General features: G+C 41.5%; 1 protein-coding gene across 1 annotated transcript in view; it reads right to left on the reverse strand.

Moving 5' to 3' along the window:
- Nucleotides 1-16529, reverse strand: part of LOC117827217 (neuropilin-1a-like) — a 117059-nt gene extending 100530 nt beyond the window's left edge. The window contains exons 1-2 of the mRNA XM_034703744.1: nt 15798-16529; nt 14742-14916 (exon numbers count right to left, since the gene is read on the reverse strand). Of these exons, the coding sequence (XP_034559635.1) occupies nt 14742-14916; nt 15798-15888 (266 nt within the window). The 5' untranslated portion in view covers nt 15889-16529. The remainder of the gene's footprint in view (nt 1-14741; nt 14917-15797) is intronic.
- Nucleotides 16530-17470: the final 941 nt, after the last annotated feature.

A 17470-nucleotide genomic window follows, 5' to 3' on the forward strand; every position in this document is an offset into this window, starting at 1 on the left:
ATTGCCCCCCGGGGATAAATATAGTATTTTGAATTAAATTGAATTGAAAGAGTTTCAAATCCCGCCTCTTTACCTCACACTAGCTTGGGGAAGGTTAGGTTATGTTCAGCATTTCCAATATGGCACCCACCGATGTCTGGCTTCAAAACAGGGCTTCAGGAACAGCTGGGTGACGTCACAGATACTACCTCCATTTATTATACAGTCAATGGTTCAGACATTTGCTTGTCATTGCTACAGAGGCTAACAAAACAACCAGCAAGAGGCCACGTTACGAAACAGCTCTTCTTACATTTTCAACAGCAAGTATTGACAATATTTCAAATATTTGACTGTTAAAAGAAAGTACGGAGAGTTTTGGACAGAAAATACAGCATGCACAGGACATGATGAAGCAGCAAGATCTTTGCCCAGAGGGAGGACCAAAATTGACACTAACAGTAAGTTCCTCCCAGTAGCTTTAAGTTATAAACCTTCATATTTTACAGTTATGGAGTTTTTTCATCACTTTTCTTTCTCTGCAGAACTTTACTGCAGTTTTTAATAACAAAAATGAGGATATCAGATACAAATCATGTTAAATATTCTGAATAATGATGCATTTCTAATAACCAAACCACCACTTTTCATGGAACATTCCTTCACTGTAGCTTTATGAAATCATGCAGAGGTAATTTCACACTTTAAAGGGACATTTCTCATACAAAGGCCTTACTTTTACTTCTCATACAGAGCATTCATAAATGGGTCTCCCTTTAACGCTGAAGTGCATCAATGTGCTATTTTTACTCAGGTCAAACCTCTACCTGCTACTTCAACCACTGCTGCTACAGCTTCGACTGGTTTAAGGATACACTCTGTGAAACTCACTTATCTGAGAGTGCACTAACAAAGTGTTAGCTTGTAACACCAGAGGAGATGATTTCACTCTGAATGCCTGACTAACACACTCGTCGCCTAAAAACCTTCATTGTTTTCTTCGTTCTGATTCAAAATAACTCCGAGCTCATGGCTTACATGAATACTGAGTCACTGCAGTGTTCTCTCTACTCCACAAATTTCCTAAAAGTGAAAAAAAAAATGCAGTTTTAGACACACACACACTAATACACACCACTAACACACACACACGCTGCCTAAAAACCAGTAAACCACAGACTCACATGTTGTTGAGTACTGGAATAAAAGCCTCTGGTTAGAGTAGAGCTGACCTGAAAGATTTGGGTCAGCAGACTGAATACATTCATGTCTTTTACATTCATGTCTATATGCGTTTGATTTTTTTGTGTATGCATATTTGTGTGTGTGCCTCCCACACACTTTAATCTGTTTATCGTCTACCCACAACATGCGCCTGTGTGTGTATCTTCCACCTCCGTATCTCAATGGGAGGTCACCCGGGGGCGTTTCTGCCCAGACAGATACAACCCATTCCTCTGCAGGCTGCAAAAAGACTTCATTGTGCACGTTGCTTTGAGCAGCCATTAAGGATCCATCGGGGGCAGGTTTCTCGTCGCACATATTTAAAAGGACAAAGCCTCCCAGGGTGCTCGTCCTCCACAGGGAAGGTCAAAGCACAGTTTGACCCGCCAACCGACCTCTGACTCTCATATCCAGACGCTGACCCGTCCCGAGCGTGACATTGAGCTTTCACGGGCCGTAAAAGTTCAAACAGCGGCAGACTTGTGAATGGGATGGTTTGAAGTACCAAGAGTTATTTATATTTGGTGGTTTAAGAGAATTTTTAATGGTGTCTTGTGACTTTTGGGATGAACATGTAAGTCAGTCTAACTTCACAAAGAAAGAAGTGGGCCAAAGCTTGTCTGGGAATCTATGATTTCATCCATGCAGCAGTCTATCACCATTAAAAGTCTCAAGGCAAAGATGTTGAATTCCTATAATTCGGAGATATTTTGATCACAGGAAAGTTCATAAAGACCATCCTCACACTTGGGCCAATTGGACAGGTTTTTCTGGACCTGAAGCTGTTTTTCCTGAGGTGTGAAAGCTGCTGTAGCTGGACTGCAGTCCAAAAAAATCAGTGGAAATCAGTCTCCCATGGAGTCTGAACAAAATGTGAAAGCCAAGTGCTTTAAAGCTTGAAGTTGGTGTCACATCAGGGTCGTTTATAATTCTGTACATGAAAAATACAGAACATGTAGGTATGAAATGTTGTTATCCTGAGTCTGGCTGCCCTATTAGCTGCGCCATTGTACTCAAAGCCATGTTTGGGGGGGCAGGCAGCTTTACAAACACCTAAAGGTTCTTCTAGGGAACTGAACTGTCCACAGAAATCTCCCCTTCTTAAAAAGATAAAGATTCTGGGATTAAAACCAGTTAAAAACACCGAACACAGTCACTAAATCGGACTCTCCAGTGTTTTTGACACGTGATGTCTATAGGGGCCGCTAGCTGAGCTGCTAATCACTGATTTCTAGATAGCTGGACCTTGAGTTATTTCTCCAATAACTCAAGATCCAGCTATCTGTTTCAGTGATTTAATACAAACAAAGAATGACACACTTACAGAGAGAAAGAAAGAAAGAAAGTGGTCACTCTTTGTACAGATATGTCTGGACATCCATCTGAAACCGAGCAGATAATCTCAGATAAGGAGTGGCGTGTACCAATCTAACTGGACTGACAAAATCTCGAGTCCCATCAGCCTGAATCGAAGAACAAGTCCCACTTTAAAATCACACATCTGCTGAATGGCTGCATTGTTCTAAATTCCCCCCTTGAAGGTGTTGCTGCACTGTGACATGCCATGCACTGAGCCATGACTGATTGCTCTTGCTTTTATGTGGCATCAGAGCCGACGCAGAAGCAAAAGAAAAAAGAACCTCGCCTGTGTTTTGTGGAAAATTGGCATTTTTCAGGGGTGTGATGATCGCTTACAGTGCTGTGAATCACATCCCTGACAGACAAACAGACTGTATGGTTGACGCCGAAGCATGAAACTCTCTGAGTCTTGAAGATTTGAAAGTAGCCGTGTCCGACGATCACCACGTTTAATATCCTCCAAATCGAAACGCCTGCGCCTCTTTGGATAAACTTTTTCAACCAGCCAATCCTGCATCCTCTAAACCCGGCTGTTTACCGACTCTACTTTCATGCCTACTGTGCATCCAGTTTTCCAGGGACTTAAGCATGTTGAGCTTAATACCAAATAACAGCCACGAGGAGCTGTGCGCAGAAATAGTCCAAAACAAGCTTTATCGTCACGGTGAAATCCAACTGTTTACTCTGATAAATGCCCTTCTCTTGTGCTTAAAGTGTGTATTTTGCTGTTCAAACATCTGGAGTGCATCATTGAGTGCATCCTATAAATCCTGGGATTGCAGCTGTGCGTGTATTTCGTGTGTGTGTGTGTGTGTGTGTGTGACGTTGCTAACTGGGTATCCCCCTCTCTCGCTCCCCCTGCCAAATTCTCTCCTCGTTAATCTGCTCGTTAAAGATCTAATCTGACATGTGTTTTCATTTGTGTGCAAAAGTGTGACAGTTTGTGTGTGTGTGTGTGTGTCAGTGTGCGTGTGCGTGGGTGTGTGTGTGTGTGTGTGTGTCATTGTGCGTGTGTGTGGGTGTGTGTGTGTGTGTGTTGTACACCACACACTCATGAGCAGGGGATTCACAGTAAGTCTCAATAAGTGGAACTATTTTTTAGTGATTGTGCATGCCGATGTGGACACTATTGAGTCATGTGTTCATCTTTGTGTTTTTCATTGTGTCTTCAAGTCTTTATAAAACCAAACCAAACAATGTATCTCCAGTTGTGTAAGAGAAACAATAGCTGGATTCAAAGTTCACCCCTCCTTTCATTAGACAAATATTTGCTGTTGAGAGATGAGACTGAGCTGCTGAAATTTAGCCAGTGTTCTTCTTCTGATCTATAAACAGCTGAATCAAAGAATTTAAAAATAGTCCAGCTCTAAAGTTTGTAACTCTGATCTCTGGTGATAAGCAGTCTATAATCGATTAACTCTATAGGGGTGGTGGTTTGGCCTCACGGTTAAGGCGTGCAGCCCTTATACAGAGGCTTTAGTCCTCACAGCAGCTGGTTCGCCTCCCGGCTGTGACCCTCCACTACATGTCGACCCCCTCTCTCTGCGCCCCACATTTCCATCCTCCCTGCAGCTTAAAGGCGAAAAACCCCAAAACACAGAGCAGTAATCTCACTGTCTTAATGTTTGTCACATGACTTCCTTTAGCTTTCTTTATAAATCGCCAAATATATATTATAGAGCACCAAATCACAACAAACGTTATGTCAAGTCTCTTTACAAACAGAGCAGGTCTAGACCGTACTCTATGTTCTATTATTAAAAAAGACCCAACATCAAGACAGGATAAGATCCAGTCCCATCTTGCAGACATCACACGCATACCAAAAGAGGGCTGACATAGACTGGTAGTCTGGTAGGCCTAATGGACTCAGGACTCAGTCTGATCTCATCTTAATCCACCATGAGCAGAGTACTTTGCAGCATTTAGCAAGTTACAGTGGCAAGGACAAACTTCCTTTAACAGGCAGAAACCTCCAGCAGGACCAGACTCATGTTAGACACACATCTGTCTCAAAATTTGAACTCACTACAAATGAAGTGATCAAGTGTATGTTTAAAGGTATAGAGTGTGGATGTGTGAATATTAAGCGATATCAAGTGGTCAGATTCTTGACTGAAACGCTCCGTTGCTCAACCCCCCCAGCAGTGAAGCGATGGTGGCCTTCGAAGGACAAGAAGCTCCTGTGATGCATGATACGTATACTCCTCCATTTGTCAAGTTTTTACCACCAAAAATGCCTTTTGGATGCTGGATATCCCCATTTCTACCAGGTCTGTTCTGCCAAATGGCGTTAAATCTTACACACTGTCCCTTTAATTATAGACTACAAAGCAAAAGGTCTGTCATCCAGCTATACAACTTAGTTGTTGGTGACTAGCCAAATCTTGACAGCTAGCTTAACAGCTAATAGCTTAACACTGAGCTTGTTGCTAACATCACCAAAATAGTTCTGGACAACACACAGTATGATAACAAGTGCTAGCGTACAAATTTAGCAAGTAGCAAACAGACATTGCAGCTAAAGACCATTTTGACAGTCATTGGGTGGTTGAGACCCAAACAGAGTTCAAAGCGGGGTATATATTAGACTTTTTTTTTACAGCAGAATAAAAAAAGACTTCACATGCAGAGAGCAATCTCTTCTCTGTAAATAAAATAGGCAGCTATTTGCTAACATGTTAGCTCAATCAGAAGGAGATGTTGGTTATTTGGGTGTGTTGAAAATTGAAAAATTGAAAATCAAAAATGTGAAAATATTCCCCAAATATTTATGACAAATATTAAATCCAAAAGTAAATTAAATTAAAGAAAAACAGAAACAGTGACCAAAAAGGCTAACGCTGTAGCTCGACATGTCATGTACCTGAAGAAACTGTGTCATGTGGAAATAATGGCTGTTTCAGGTGTTACTAAGTGAAGATTTTGCCATCATGTCTCTACATCCATGAAAAGGAGTCAACGAGACACAGTAACAGGACAAACATAAAACAGAGAAAATGTTAAAAACGTAAAACGATTGCAACGACAAGTGCAAACAGAGTTCAGAGGGTTTGAGAAGAGACACAAAGAAAGAAAGAGGAGAGACAGAGAGAAGGAGAGAAGGAGAGAAAGTGATGGGATGCACAAAGCGACAGGGCTGCCTGGGGGTGCAGTAGGAGGAGGACAAACAGCGAGAGGTCTGTCACAGAGGTCAGTATTACACTGACCGTGCCAACCTGCCTGCAGCCCTTTGTCTTTCTGAGTCTGTGCTGCTCCCTCATTCCACTCCTCTCTCTCACTCCTTATGTTCTTTTCTTCTCCAAATGTTTACTCTTCATCTCAGAGTCGCTTTCTTACTCAACAGAGAACTACTTCTGTCTCACTACTCCTCCTCTTTCTTTTCACTTCCATTCCCACTATTTCATTTTTTACTATCTCATTAATATTTCATACCCTGTAAATATCACAGTGAGAGACTGGGAGGCATTAAATGATTTAACTAATGTCATTTGTTTGAGTACTTTCAGCTCAGCAGGGAGGGAATCCCGGACGGATTCACTAGTGCAACATGGGAAATGAAGTAATATCAGAAAGGGAAGGTACATTAATCTGTTGTTTTACTCTATTAGCGTTTATAACCTGTATATATTGAATTATCTTTGGCTCAAACTGGTTGTCCCTCTCATTTTCTTCACCACTATTGAACCACAATGAGACATAATCTCACTTTACAGCCCCACTAAAACCTGAAACTGTTGAACTATTTTGACAGAAAAACTGGAGAATTACAAATTGTCAGTCTAATACAGAAGACCAAAAGGTAGTCATATTGCATAAGAAAGAGCACTTGCTCATTCAGACTACAAACAGAAAAACAAATATCCATCTCTCATTGACCTAATTCTCACGGCTGCTTTGTTCTTCAGAGTAACAAATAGATGGAACATGCTGAGCAACACAGAACAAACAACCAAATAATTTTTGAAGGCTCACGCCTCAAATTTCCTTGGAAGCGAGCCAAAGACTAACCATTCTGTGACAGCAGTGCAGTAAGTCTTTCTGTTTCTGTGGCTGCTGTGGGACTGGAAAATACAACCATCTGGAGGGGACGCTTTTATTCTCTTAAAACTGGCAGAAACAGTCTGAATGCATAGAACCGCTGGTCGTTGGTGAAGCCCCGCCCGCCTCGGTCTGGAAGCCACATTAAAAAAAACAGAGAATCAACAGAAGATGTGTGTTGTGGTGCATTTTTGGAGTCGTGCAATCACAAGACTAAACAACTGGCAGTGTTGTTTTGCACTTTTTTAAGGGGAGGTCAGGAAGAATGTGCTGGGGACTAAAGTTCTTCCAAATGTATATACATGCATTCAGCGGTCCATCCCACAATCCCTCTAGCCATTTCAAGATTTATAAATCTGTCTCACATCGCACAATACGTCCATTCAGTCAACCAGCCACCCAATGATGCAGCTCCTTGAGTAAAACATCCATCTGTGCTGCAATCCCTATAACACAACAATCAATACATTTGATTCATCCATTTTTCTATCCTTCTATCATCAGGAAGACTCTTAATCCATTGTCCAGCAATCCAATCAGATCCATCCATCCATTAGTTGATCCATCAGTGCAGCAAACCATCCATGTATTGGTCCAATCAATAATTGATTGGCAAATGTATGCACCAATCCATTGACCTATCTTGCCACCCTGCTATACCTGAATATTCATTCCCCTCATCCAGTCTTCAAAAACGTAATCAACCGCTAACTATCCATATGTTGATCCACCAGTCCAACACAGCATCCCTCCATTCATCCAACACTCAATCATTCAATACATCTTTACATCCATCCTGCCATACTTTTATTATCTTCCAACAATCCATCCGATAGGCTCTTCCTTCCTTTCCTCCATCATTTCCTTGCATAGGAAGCATCACGCCATTGTCTAGCAGCCAGTAGACAGCATCATCAATCGGTGCAGCCTCCAACCATTTTCCCATTTTAAAAACAATTGATCAGCCAATAAAATCATCCAACCAGGGATCTTTACATCCATTTCCATCTTTTATCATCCAGCAATCTATTTTTCTATCAGTTTATCATCCAGTAAAGCATTAATCCGCGTCCATCAGGCCAAACAGTATCATCCTCACATCCTCAAAACATCCAATTTACAATCAATTGATTGATCAATCCATCCATTGACCTGCCTATCTATCTGACAATCCTCCCATTATCTCCCAACAAGCCATTAAACAGATGATCCATTGACTTATCCGCCCATCCTGGCATTGATTATCATCCAAAAATCCATCCATCCATTATTCCATCGCTCTATCATCTAAAAACCCTTACTCCATCCTCTATAAGTCCATCAGCTTGCCTTACATCCATCCAAGAAACAATCAATCACCCGGATCTTACATTGACCCCTCTATCCATTAGCATCCAATAATCTATCAATCTTTCAGTCGGTCTGTTTTCCAGCATACCTGACCTGGCATGCTCTCTGTTTCAGAACGCTTGTTTATTTCTTTAAAGCCGGAATGCTCAAACAAATATGATCAACTTTGAAAGCATGACATGTTGGAAAAACAAAACCTCAGACATACTTTAAAAATAATATAGACCCTCCGAGCCCTGACACACACACACACACACACACACACACACACACACACACACACACACACACACACACACACACACACACACACACACAGTAAGACACAGACACACATGCAAAAGCTTTCCAAGTAATGTGTTTCTTGATTCATGTGACAACTCCAGGCAGTGGGACGTCGGTCCTGTGACCATGTCTCTGTTGGAGGAAACATTTTTTTGACTCATCATGGAGCATTTTGCCTCAGGACATACAATAAGGAACAACTAGTCCTTCCATTACACTGAAGAGGAATTTATAGCATTTCCCCCAATTTCCCTTCTGTTTCTTCTTCTGTCCCCACCCCCACCGCCATGACTCTTGTGTAAGTCAGAAAGAAGCAGTTACAGAACGTGATCTAGATACTTTTACTCTTCATCTTTTAATAACGTGATGGTCAGTTTGTTTGTGATCTGTAAAGAAGTAATGTAGCATTGCTATACCTGCTTTTCCCAAATCTACCACTGTGAGAGGTAGAATGAGCCTGGATTGTGTCAGATTGAGTTTAAATTAGAGAGGTTAGAATAAAATGTTACAGAGAAAGTCCTTCCAAAGCTTGCTAAGAGTCACAGAAAACTGTGACATTATATGAACAATACAGCAATTGGTGGTAAATTGTTGACTTTGTGCAATCAAAAAACCTGTCATAACATTTTTACATTTAATATTTTGAAATTCGATTCATGACAAATTGTAGTTCCTCGAATGGCCACAGGAGGCAGGCACCAAGAAGTGATTCCGACCTCCTTGGCCCCCACATAGTAAAGCTACTATGTGTAGGATTTAGCAACATTTAGCAGAACAGACTTGGTAGAAATAGAATATATAATCACCTGAACAAAATTTTTTGTTTTTGTTAACTTAGAATGAGCCTTAGGAATGGTTCCCCTTCTGGAGGCTGCCATCTTGCTCTGCCATGCTTCTTCAGCAGCACAGTGCAGACAAACAAGTAACAGCCCTACATGTTTTAGTATGCAGTGAGTGGCCACTAAAAATGCACCAGTTAGAAGACGAAGAAGAAGAGGGTGGTTGTTACGTGCAAATTAATTTGTATTTACAGATGTTTTTGATGGTAATAACTTGACAAATGGAGGATCACAGTTGTCATGCATCAAATGAGTTTCTCGTCCACAAAGGCCAACGTTGGGATGAGCCATTTCTACATACTGTACCTTTAAAATGCCCAACAAATACTAAACTAAACTTACTTACAGCCTGGAAACAAAAACTGTGTTGTTCTTTGAGGTTTATTTCTCAGTTTAGGAAAACCGTATCAGGTTACATATTTGAGGCTAGCATTAATGCATCACTAAGGGCGGTGTTCTGCATTGTTTCTTCAAAGTGAGTCCCTGAAATATACCTCTCAGCTATCCAATATGGCCACCACTGGCTTCAAAATCAACAATGCATGTTGAGTTGGGTTAAGGTTGCATGACAGTGAAGGCCATAATATGACTGAACATGAATTGACCTTTAAATTCTCAATGCAATATCAAAAGTAGGTGATTTTGCTCTCTGGAGTTACTGGAGTTAATCAGTGTTAGCCCCTCTCTGTCCCTGTCTGCACATAAACGCACAAGAGTTTGCAAAGCATGAACACTGTAGCTGTGTAAGCACGTCAGAGTGCTCTTCAAGCATACTGTAAGTGACAGAAAGTTTGTTAGCCTATGTGTGCGTGTGTGTGTGTGTGTGTGTGTTCTGTATGTGTGAGGTGCAGACTGTGCCAGTGCATCCTCACGTAGGAGGACACAGTTCAGCCAAGATGTCCAAAATTATCCCGCCACCGACGCATGTTCCTTATCCATGCCTGTGCTCTATTTTACAGCGCTCCGCAGGGATCCTCTTTGTCGGCCTCGCTATTTCAGACATGGACGTGAGACAAGACTTGTTCTGGTCCCGCTCCAGATTGGCTACGGAGGCAGAGCCAACGGATCTTAGAGTGTCTGGACAAAAGTGTTACTGGTTCTCGTCTAAACCAACGTCTGTTCACTGAGCGCAGATTGTGTCACTTGAGAGTTTGTGGAAGTAAAAGGTTGTTTGAATTATCACCCGGGCTGACTGTTTTACAGAAGCTTATGAAGGCCTGCTGAACCGTAACTTCAAATATCTAACCTCAGTCACTCAGAAAAACATTACAAAACATAATATCAGTTGGTTTCTATGTCTATGTGTGATTTTTCCTGATGCACATGAAGCTCCTTGTTTTTTTTGATAAGACCTCATTGTTCTCAAACTGGGGAGTTTGACTCAAGTACAAAACTCCCAAAGTTTCCTCCATCATGAATCACACTGGCAGGAAACACTTCCCAGCTTCAGATAAGTATTTTTAAACAAGCTGTAATTAGGTTATCATAATTACAAACCGTGCATCATGTGTGTGCATGGCGGAGGATATTTTGTAACACAGATGTCGGAAATGTAGCCGGCGTTTGCTTTTGGCTCGTCGGCTTTATGGCTTCTTTGTTTGGCTAGTTAACTGCAGACATGTTTTCTCACAGCACTGGAACATGTTTGTTCCATTTTGGTCCAGTAATTAAATTACGGGACTGGGAGAGATGGGCAAGCTGTGACTGGCTATCTGATCAGGGAGGGGGAGGGGCGTCATTCCAACAATACATGTCAGTCAGGAGGTAAATCTAAGCCTGAGATGGGAGATACTGAGATAGAAAAGTGTTACTGTGAGTGTCCAGTAAGAAAACTAAGTGCTATGAGTTTGATTTCCCTACAGGACAGTCAGAGACCATCTGGAAGAGACACTGAACCACAGAAACCCTCAATTGCTATGAGAGTAACCGGATATGAACATGGCGAGAAACTCAACAAACATAACACGAAGACTTTACTGCGCACGTTTCAGATGATGTTAAAAGTTTAAAGTAAGTTTGGTGATCGATTAGGATGCAGATATTACTACTCTTTTCATGCATGAGCTGAACCAAACTTCATCCAGTGTATTTCCAAAATAAATACTCTTCATGCATTTTATTCTGAAAGGTCAAACAGGAGTGCCATATTTATTAAAAACACAGAAGGAGAAATCCGAATCAGTAAATTCAAGTGTTTAAACACTTTCTTACTTATCTTTGTCTTTCCTTTGTTATTTTTGGGCAGGTTGGAGGAGTATATCAAACTGAATCAACTCGTCTTGAAGTCTAGAGACACTGAGGTATTTAACAATTTATAATCTGTGGTTGTTTTAACAATCAGTTGCTGGTTTTAGTTTCTATAGATGAAAAATATGTGTTTTTATCAATGTTTCCACAATTTTCTGACAACATATGATCTCATCCATCAGTTTATGAAAAGTGAAAACAGTTGCAGCTCTAATTTCTTGCTAACACTACATGCAGGGATGTTCCAAAGCAACTTATTTCCAAATGATTAAAACAGCTATTTAAATTTCGACTGACCGACTAGTCTTAAGGTAAGAAAACACACGTAATATAACACGACTTATCACAGGATTGCAAAGTCTGTGGGTACGATGCAAAACCCGTGGCTAAGGTTAGCAGAGCTAGCACCACCAGACTTTGGTCCTCCTTGCGGGTTAACATCCACATGCCTGTAAACAGCTTTACCTCCATTTCCAAAACCTGCCAAACTGCACTAACAATCAATAAACCATCCAAAACCTGCCAAACTGCTCTGCACTAAAAGTTCTGTCATCTGTGCTTGTTTACATCCGGGTAGTAGAGCTTTAATGCATTAAGGTTGCAGCAATTAATGGAAGACACAACATGTGGTCAGGATTTAGGGTCTATAATAATAAAAACATTGGATTAAACGTGCACATCTCTTACTTCCTGTTTCACCCCTTTGCAAACTAACCATATATCTTTGTACATTGAGATTAACACTTTCTTCATAAATGCAAACAAGCTGCAAGCACCTAAAAAATCATTTCTTTGGAGGTAAGGCGAGAGAATTTGTACATTTTGGCTCTAAATCTGCTCTGATGGTTTATTGATTGTTAGAGATTAATGGCTTATTGACGGACACATTGATACGTTGACTACATTTACATGAGATTACTGAGGAACAAACTCCTAATTCTACTGCATGTCTCTGCAGGGACATGAGAGGGGTCAATGGTCAGATCTGACACTGATATAAAGTCAGTGTCTTGTTCATGGACGCCTAGGTTGAGCTCCTGCTAGCTTTTCCATGTGGGTTGAAATCCAGAATTCATATCGGCAGGAACTCAAGTCCAAACTTTAAGCCTTGAGATTCATAGTCAAACATTATGTTCTTTGACTGTTTCCAATCAGGGAATCGCACAACATGGAGCTGACGCTGTGCTCGGTGTCATCGAATAGCCAAATCAAACTCTTAAATTTCATCCGAGGAAATTTTTAAGTGGGACTGCGGTCTCGCCAAAGGCTTACGGCCCGGCTCAATGAGCATATTTCGAACATTTGACTCGTTCCCAAAAACAACACTGCCTCCTGCCAAGTCAGAGAGCTACGAGCTACACACCCCGTCATCATCCAACACAAACTCACACAACAAATAATGAAACCAATTGAGCAAAGCGGAGGGTCCTAAGAAAACAGCCAAATGACATGTTACGGTGGCTTCAGGGTGGCCTGGCTGCTGAATGGTCACAGGTTTGAGTCCTCTGGCTGGGAAAGCGTGTCAGTCTTAATGTGGAAATGTTTGCTGTTCTGACTGAGCGCGTACCAAGAAGACGAATGTGTCGCCAAAGTCAACAGTCCCAACACACACACAGAAATCAGCCTGATAAAGACGAGGGTTTTTTTCTCTCAGTTCTCATGTCCTAGATTTAAAATAACTCTTAATAACCGTGCTTCATCAAACCAAACAAAGCTTCTCTGCTCTTTCATTTGGTACGAACATATTACTTAAATGTTGAACACATGTTAAACCCTGATTAAATCCTAATAACACACTTTACAACCACCTTATTCTAGCTCATTAACCTGTGAGAAGGTGATTTAAAACACACAATAACACTCTTGGTGGTGTGCTACACAGTTCCAACCACCTACTGAAATTTTATCACCAGGATTTATGACATTTCATTACTAAAGCAGCATTATTACATACTTTAACAGCTCCCTGGGTTATCACCAGAAATAAGGTCACTGCAGAATGAGCTCCTCCTGCAGAAAGCTCTCCTGAACATGGGCTTAAAAACGCTGTAGAAGGTATGTTATCTGTTGAAAGACACACAAAATCCACTATCTGTCCAGAAAGCTAATGGTTTATTAGTCCCTTGGTGGTGCAACATGATCCAATAGTATTGGAGGAGCCCATCTGTGAGACAGCCAGCGGTGATTTACACAGGAGCCGTTTATGGAGCTTTTAAAAGAGACAGAGGAGCCGGCGTAAAAACAGGCTTATTTATGGAAGAGAGAGGCAACACATGGGCTGTTGTGTGGATGCACACAATCCAGTGTGTGTCTGCGGGTTAAAGAGAGGGGGGTGCAGGGGTTGTGTTTGTGTGTGTGTGTGTGTGTGTGTGTGTGTGTGTGTGTGTGTGTGTCTACATGCATGGGTGTTTGTTTGCATGTCTTGTAGGGTGATGCCAGGAAAAACACAATCAGATGTGTGCAGGAATGATGCGAGATGGAGTGTGTGAGTGGAAATGCATGTTGCACAAGAAAGTTCTTAACCAAAAGTGCCCCTTGTCTGGCCAGCACAGAGCAATATAACCAAACAGATGGTGACAAATAAATCCTCTGTCTCATGAGACAACAACAAAAAAACAGACATGTTCGTTACTAGACTCCAGAGCCCAAGATTACATCATGAACTCGGTTCTGTTGTTGTATGACCTAACAAAAATGGTCATAAAAGACAAAGACGGGCTACAAATCTTCACACTGACTTTCATTTATTTCATTTTAGTACAACCAAACCATCGCCCATCGACTTTTTGGTGCACAACTTCAACATAATCAGGCAAATTGGTGCAAGCTGTGTGTTCAGGACGAGAAAACAGCCTTAAATAAAAACATCAGCTCATGTTTGGGACTTTTTTCCCCACTATCCTTAAACTTACAAAGCATAGCACCATCAGACTCCAAAATGTATGACCTTGAAATCCATCCATAACTCTATTTGTGGAAGCAAAAACTCAAAACAAACAGGTAAGCTGCCTCTGCACGAAAAACAAACATACAGTCATTTCTCCATTTTTGCAAAACAAGCTGAACTCCATTCATGAAAAGCCAGTGAGCGCTGAGTTTCACGTGCTTTTCTCTCCTTTAAATTCCTGCCAAAAACACACATCAGAGGCTAGTGCCTAATAAGAGACCCTCCCTCTTTATCAATGAATTACATAAACACATCAAACCCCCATTCCCTCTGAAGTTACAGCCAGGAGCCTCGGTGCCATATCTCACTCCTGCACCTTGACCAATAGGTGGCAGAGTTTCACACTGTATCCAGGCAGGATTGAAGAGGAGAAAAGAGCAGAGTAGGGGTGGGAGAACAAGCAGAGAGAGAGAGAGAGAGAGAGAGAGAGAGAGGTGGAGAGAGAGTGTGTGTGAGGAGTTAAATCTTACTTGCAGTCTCTGTCCTCCAGATCAAAATGCGGATTGAAGTTGATGAGGATCTTCTGACCGGGCTCGGGGGCTGTGATCACCCACACGCACTGCTGGGAGGGCGGGTAGGCGCCGGGATAGCCCGGGGAGGTCAGGTAGTCCGCGGTGTGGATCTCTATGTTCCCCCCGCATTTATCTGCGCCGGAACAGAAGACAGAAAGTTGTTGTTCAGAGAAATAGACTTTCATGCACGTTAGCTGCCCTCAGATGTTGACTAATAATAAAAGCTCAAAGAGCATCATGAGGGGTGGGAGTGAGGATGCACAGATTTTCAGCTTGAAATCAACAAAACCCGACTGAGGAAAAACATGATGATATGGAAGCTCAAATATTTTGCTACAAGCCCCATCAACATACATTTACATCACATTAAATCATCATTCATCGCCCTCTAAAAGGTGATAAACCTACAAGATCACGCTCATTCTGACAAGGTGTGGTATAAAGTGTTTCCACCGCATCCTGACATAAGGTGTGATTACGCCCATGGAGGTGAGATGGGCTGGCTGCAGCTGCGAACAGGCAACACGATTGAATTAATTTTTATCAATGAATGTTTTATTAAATTGCTTGTAGCCTACATCAGGCTTCAGTGACACCGCGCGTAAAAGCTCCCAAATGCGTATTTGAATGGCAGATGCGCAAAGAAAGCCTTGACCAGATGCGTAAAGATTCTTATAAAATGGGTAAAATATGAACACAGAGGCTTTTTATGACTGTGATCATATATTGTCATATTATAGTTCATGTTAGATACTTTGATAACATGTCTGTTATTGCCAAATGTTTCAACGATGTTTCTACAACAGGTATTTGCATGATTTATGTGATTATTTTAATCTAGGAATAATAATGTCTTTAACTTGAATCCCTGCAGACTTGCTCCAACGGCCAAAGCCGAGGCATAACAGGTGAGAAGCAACCGCGCTGCGAAATGATGCAAAATGGATCAATATTCAAGCAAACTGCCTGTTGTTGAGCCACATGTATTCATTCATACAAGCAGTCAACACCTACCAGTCTGAGTCAACGAAGCAACCGAGATGACTTGAGCGAAAAGGAACAATAGCAATCCACAAAGCATCCTCAGACTGTACAACACAGACATTCTGTAAAAACAGAAGATAGATAAAAACGTCCAGGAGGAGGTTACGTCCAAAAGAGATGATTTTAAGAAAAATGATCAGAAATCTGTCTCAAAGTAGGAGATCTGGTTGTTGTAAGGTCCCCAGCATCCTGCGAGCTTCAGCAGCAGATCCCCGCGTCTGTTAGGCAACAACTTGCCATCTCCTGGAAACAAAAATGAATAATCCAAATGTGGAAAATAAGAATGAAAAAGGGAAAATCCGTCAAAAGTGGCAGCTATGAGCCCTGCGATTCTTTTCTCTTTTTCTTCAAACCTCGCCAACAGAAGCGAAACACGTACTTCCAAGTGGCAAATTTAAAGAAGAGAAACCAGAATTCAGTGAAAACCAACGCCGAGGATCATCGGAGCGCTGCTCTCCAGATCTTTCCTCCGTATTTCAGTCCAGCTCTCTCTTTCTCCGCCTCTCTCTCTATCTCTCTCTCTCGCTCTGTTCGCAGCGTTTGACTGACCGTCACAGCAATGTCAGAAATACGAGGCGAGCCCTGAAAGTAACAGCGGAATTTCCACTCCCCAAATTCCTGATGATGCTGGAAGCCAGTGTGCGCGCGCTACCAGCAGCCACCGAGCAACCGTCCGTCCGCTACAAGGGGCTGGAGCAAACTGACACCGGTGCGCCCTCTGTGCGCTCCCGACGCATGCAAGCAGGGAAACTGCGCACGCAAACTCCCGCTGGCATGTCAGGGAGTGAGCGTGTGTGTGAGTGAGTGAGTGAGTGTGGTGCGAGGTGTGGGCAGTGTCCACCAGGCAGAGGCGCGTCCACATCTGATCTTTGTTACACAGAGAGGAGCAGGAAGATGTATTTGTTCTTTCCTTCTTTGGTGACCTACATCTGATAACGTGTCCCACTGACCGAGTATGTTTATCAGTTTGGTTAAACACTCTGACTTTGGTTGTTTTTGAGATGTAAAAGAAGATAATTGGCCAAAGAATCAGCTGGCTTTGGTTTTATGTTCCAGCAGGTTATTACACTTTTTTTGGTTTATTTCAACAAAGAAAAAAATATTAATTTATTAAACTGAAAAGCTGGAGAATATTCAAAAACTTAAGACCTAACATTTAAAAAATAAACAAAAAATGATCTATAATTTAAATCACAGATAAGTAAATCCTGTATTTTATTATCTTTAAAATGACTTCTCATGCTTTTTGTTTTTTTTATAAATCAATTCTAAACCTAAAAGATCAACCAGCCTCTCTGTCATGCTGATTAAGTATGACAGCAGAGCTTTGGGTTACATTTCAATGCATGTCATAGGATTATATTATAACTGTCAAAAGCTGGACATGAACAGAGGTAACAGCTGACTGAAGATGAAGAGAGATCACATGGCAGACAGCTGAGTACACGTTTTTTACCATTTGTACTGTTTATACTGATATATATATACCCACACATGAGGACATATCAATACATTTATATGCTGTTATGATATAGTCATGTTTTAAAATCCTGTTTTTTAAGAATGTTGAAAATAATTGACCATATATTTTTTTTGTTTTGTTCTAATGCTGGTCAAATTGTGATTTTATGCTGTTAAAAATG

Source organism: Notolabrus celidotus, chromosome 15 (assembly GCF_009762535.1).
Source record: "Notolabrus celidotus isolate fNotCel1 chromosome 15, fNotCel1.pri, whole genome shotgun sequence".
NCBI lineage: Eukaryota > Metazoa > Chordata > Actinopteri > Labriformes > Labridae > Notolabrus > Notolabrus celidotus.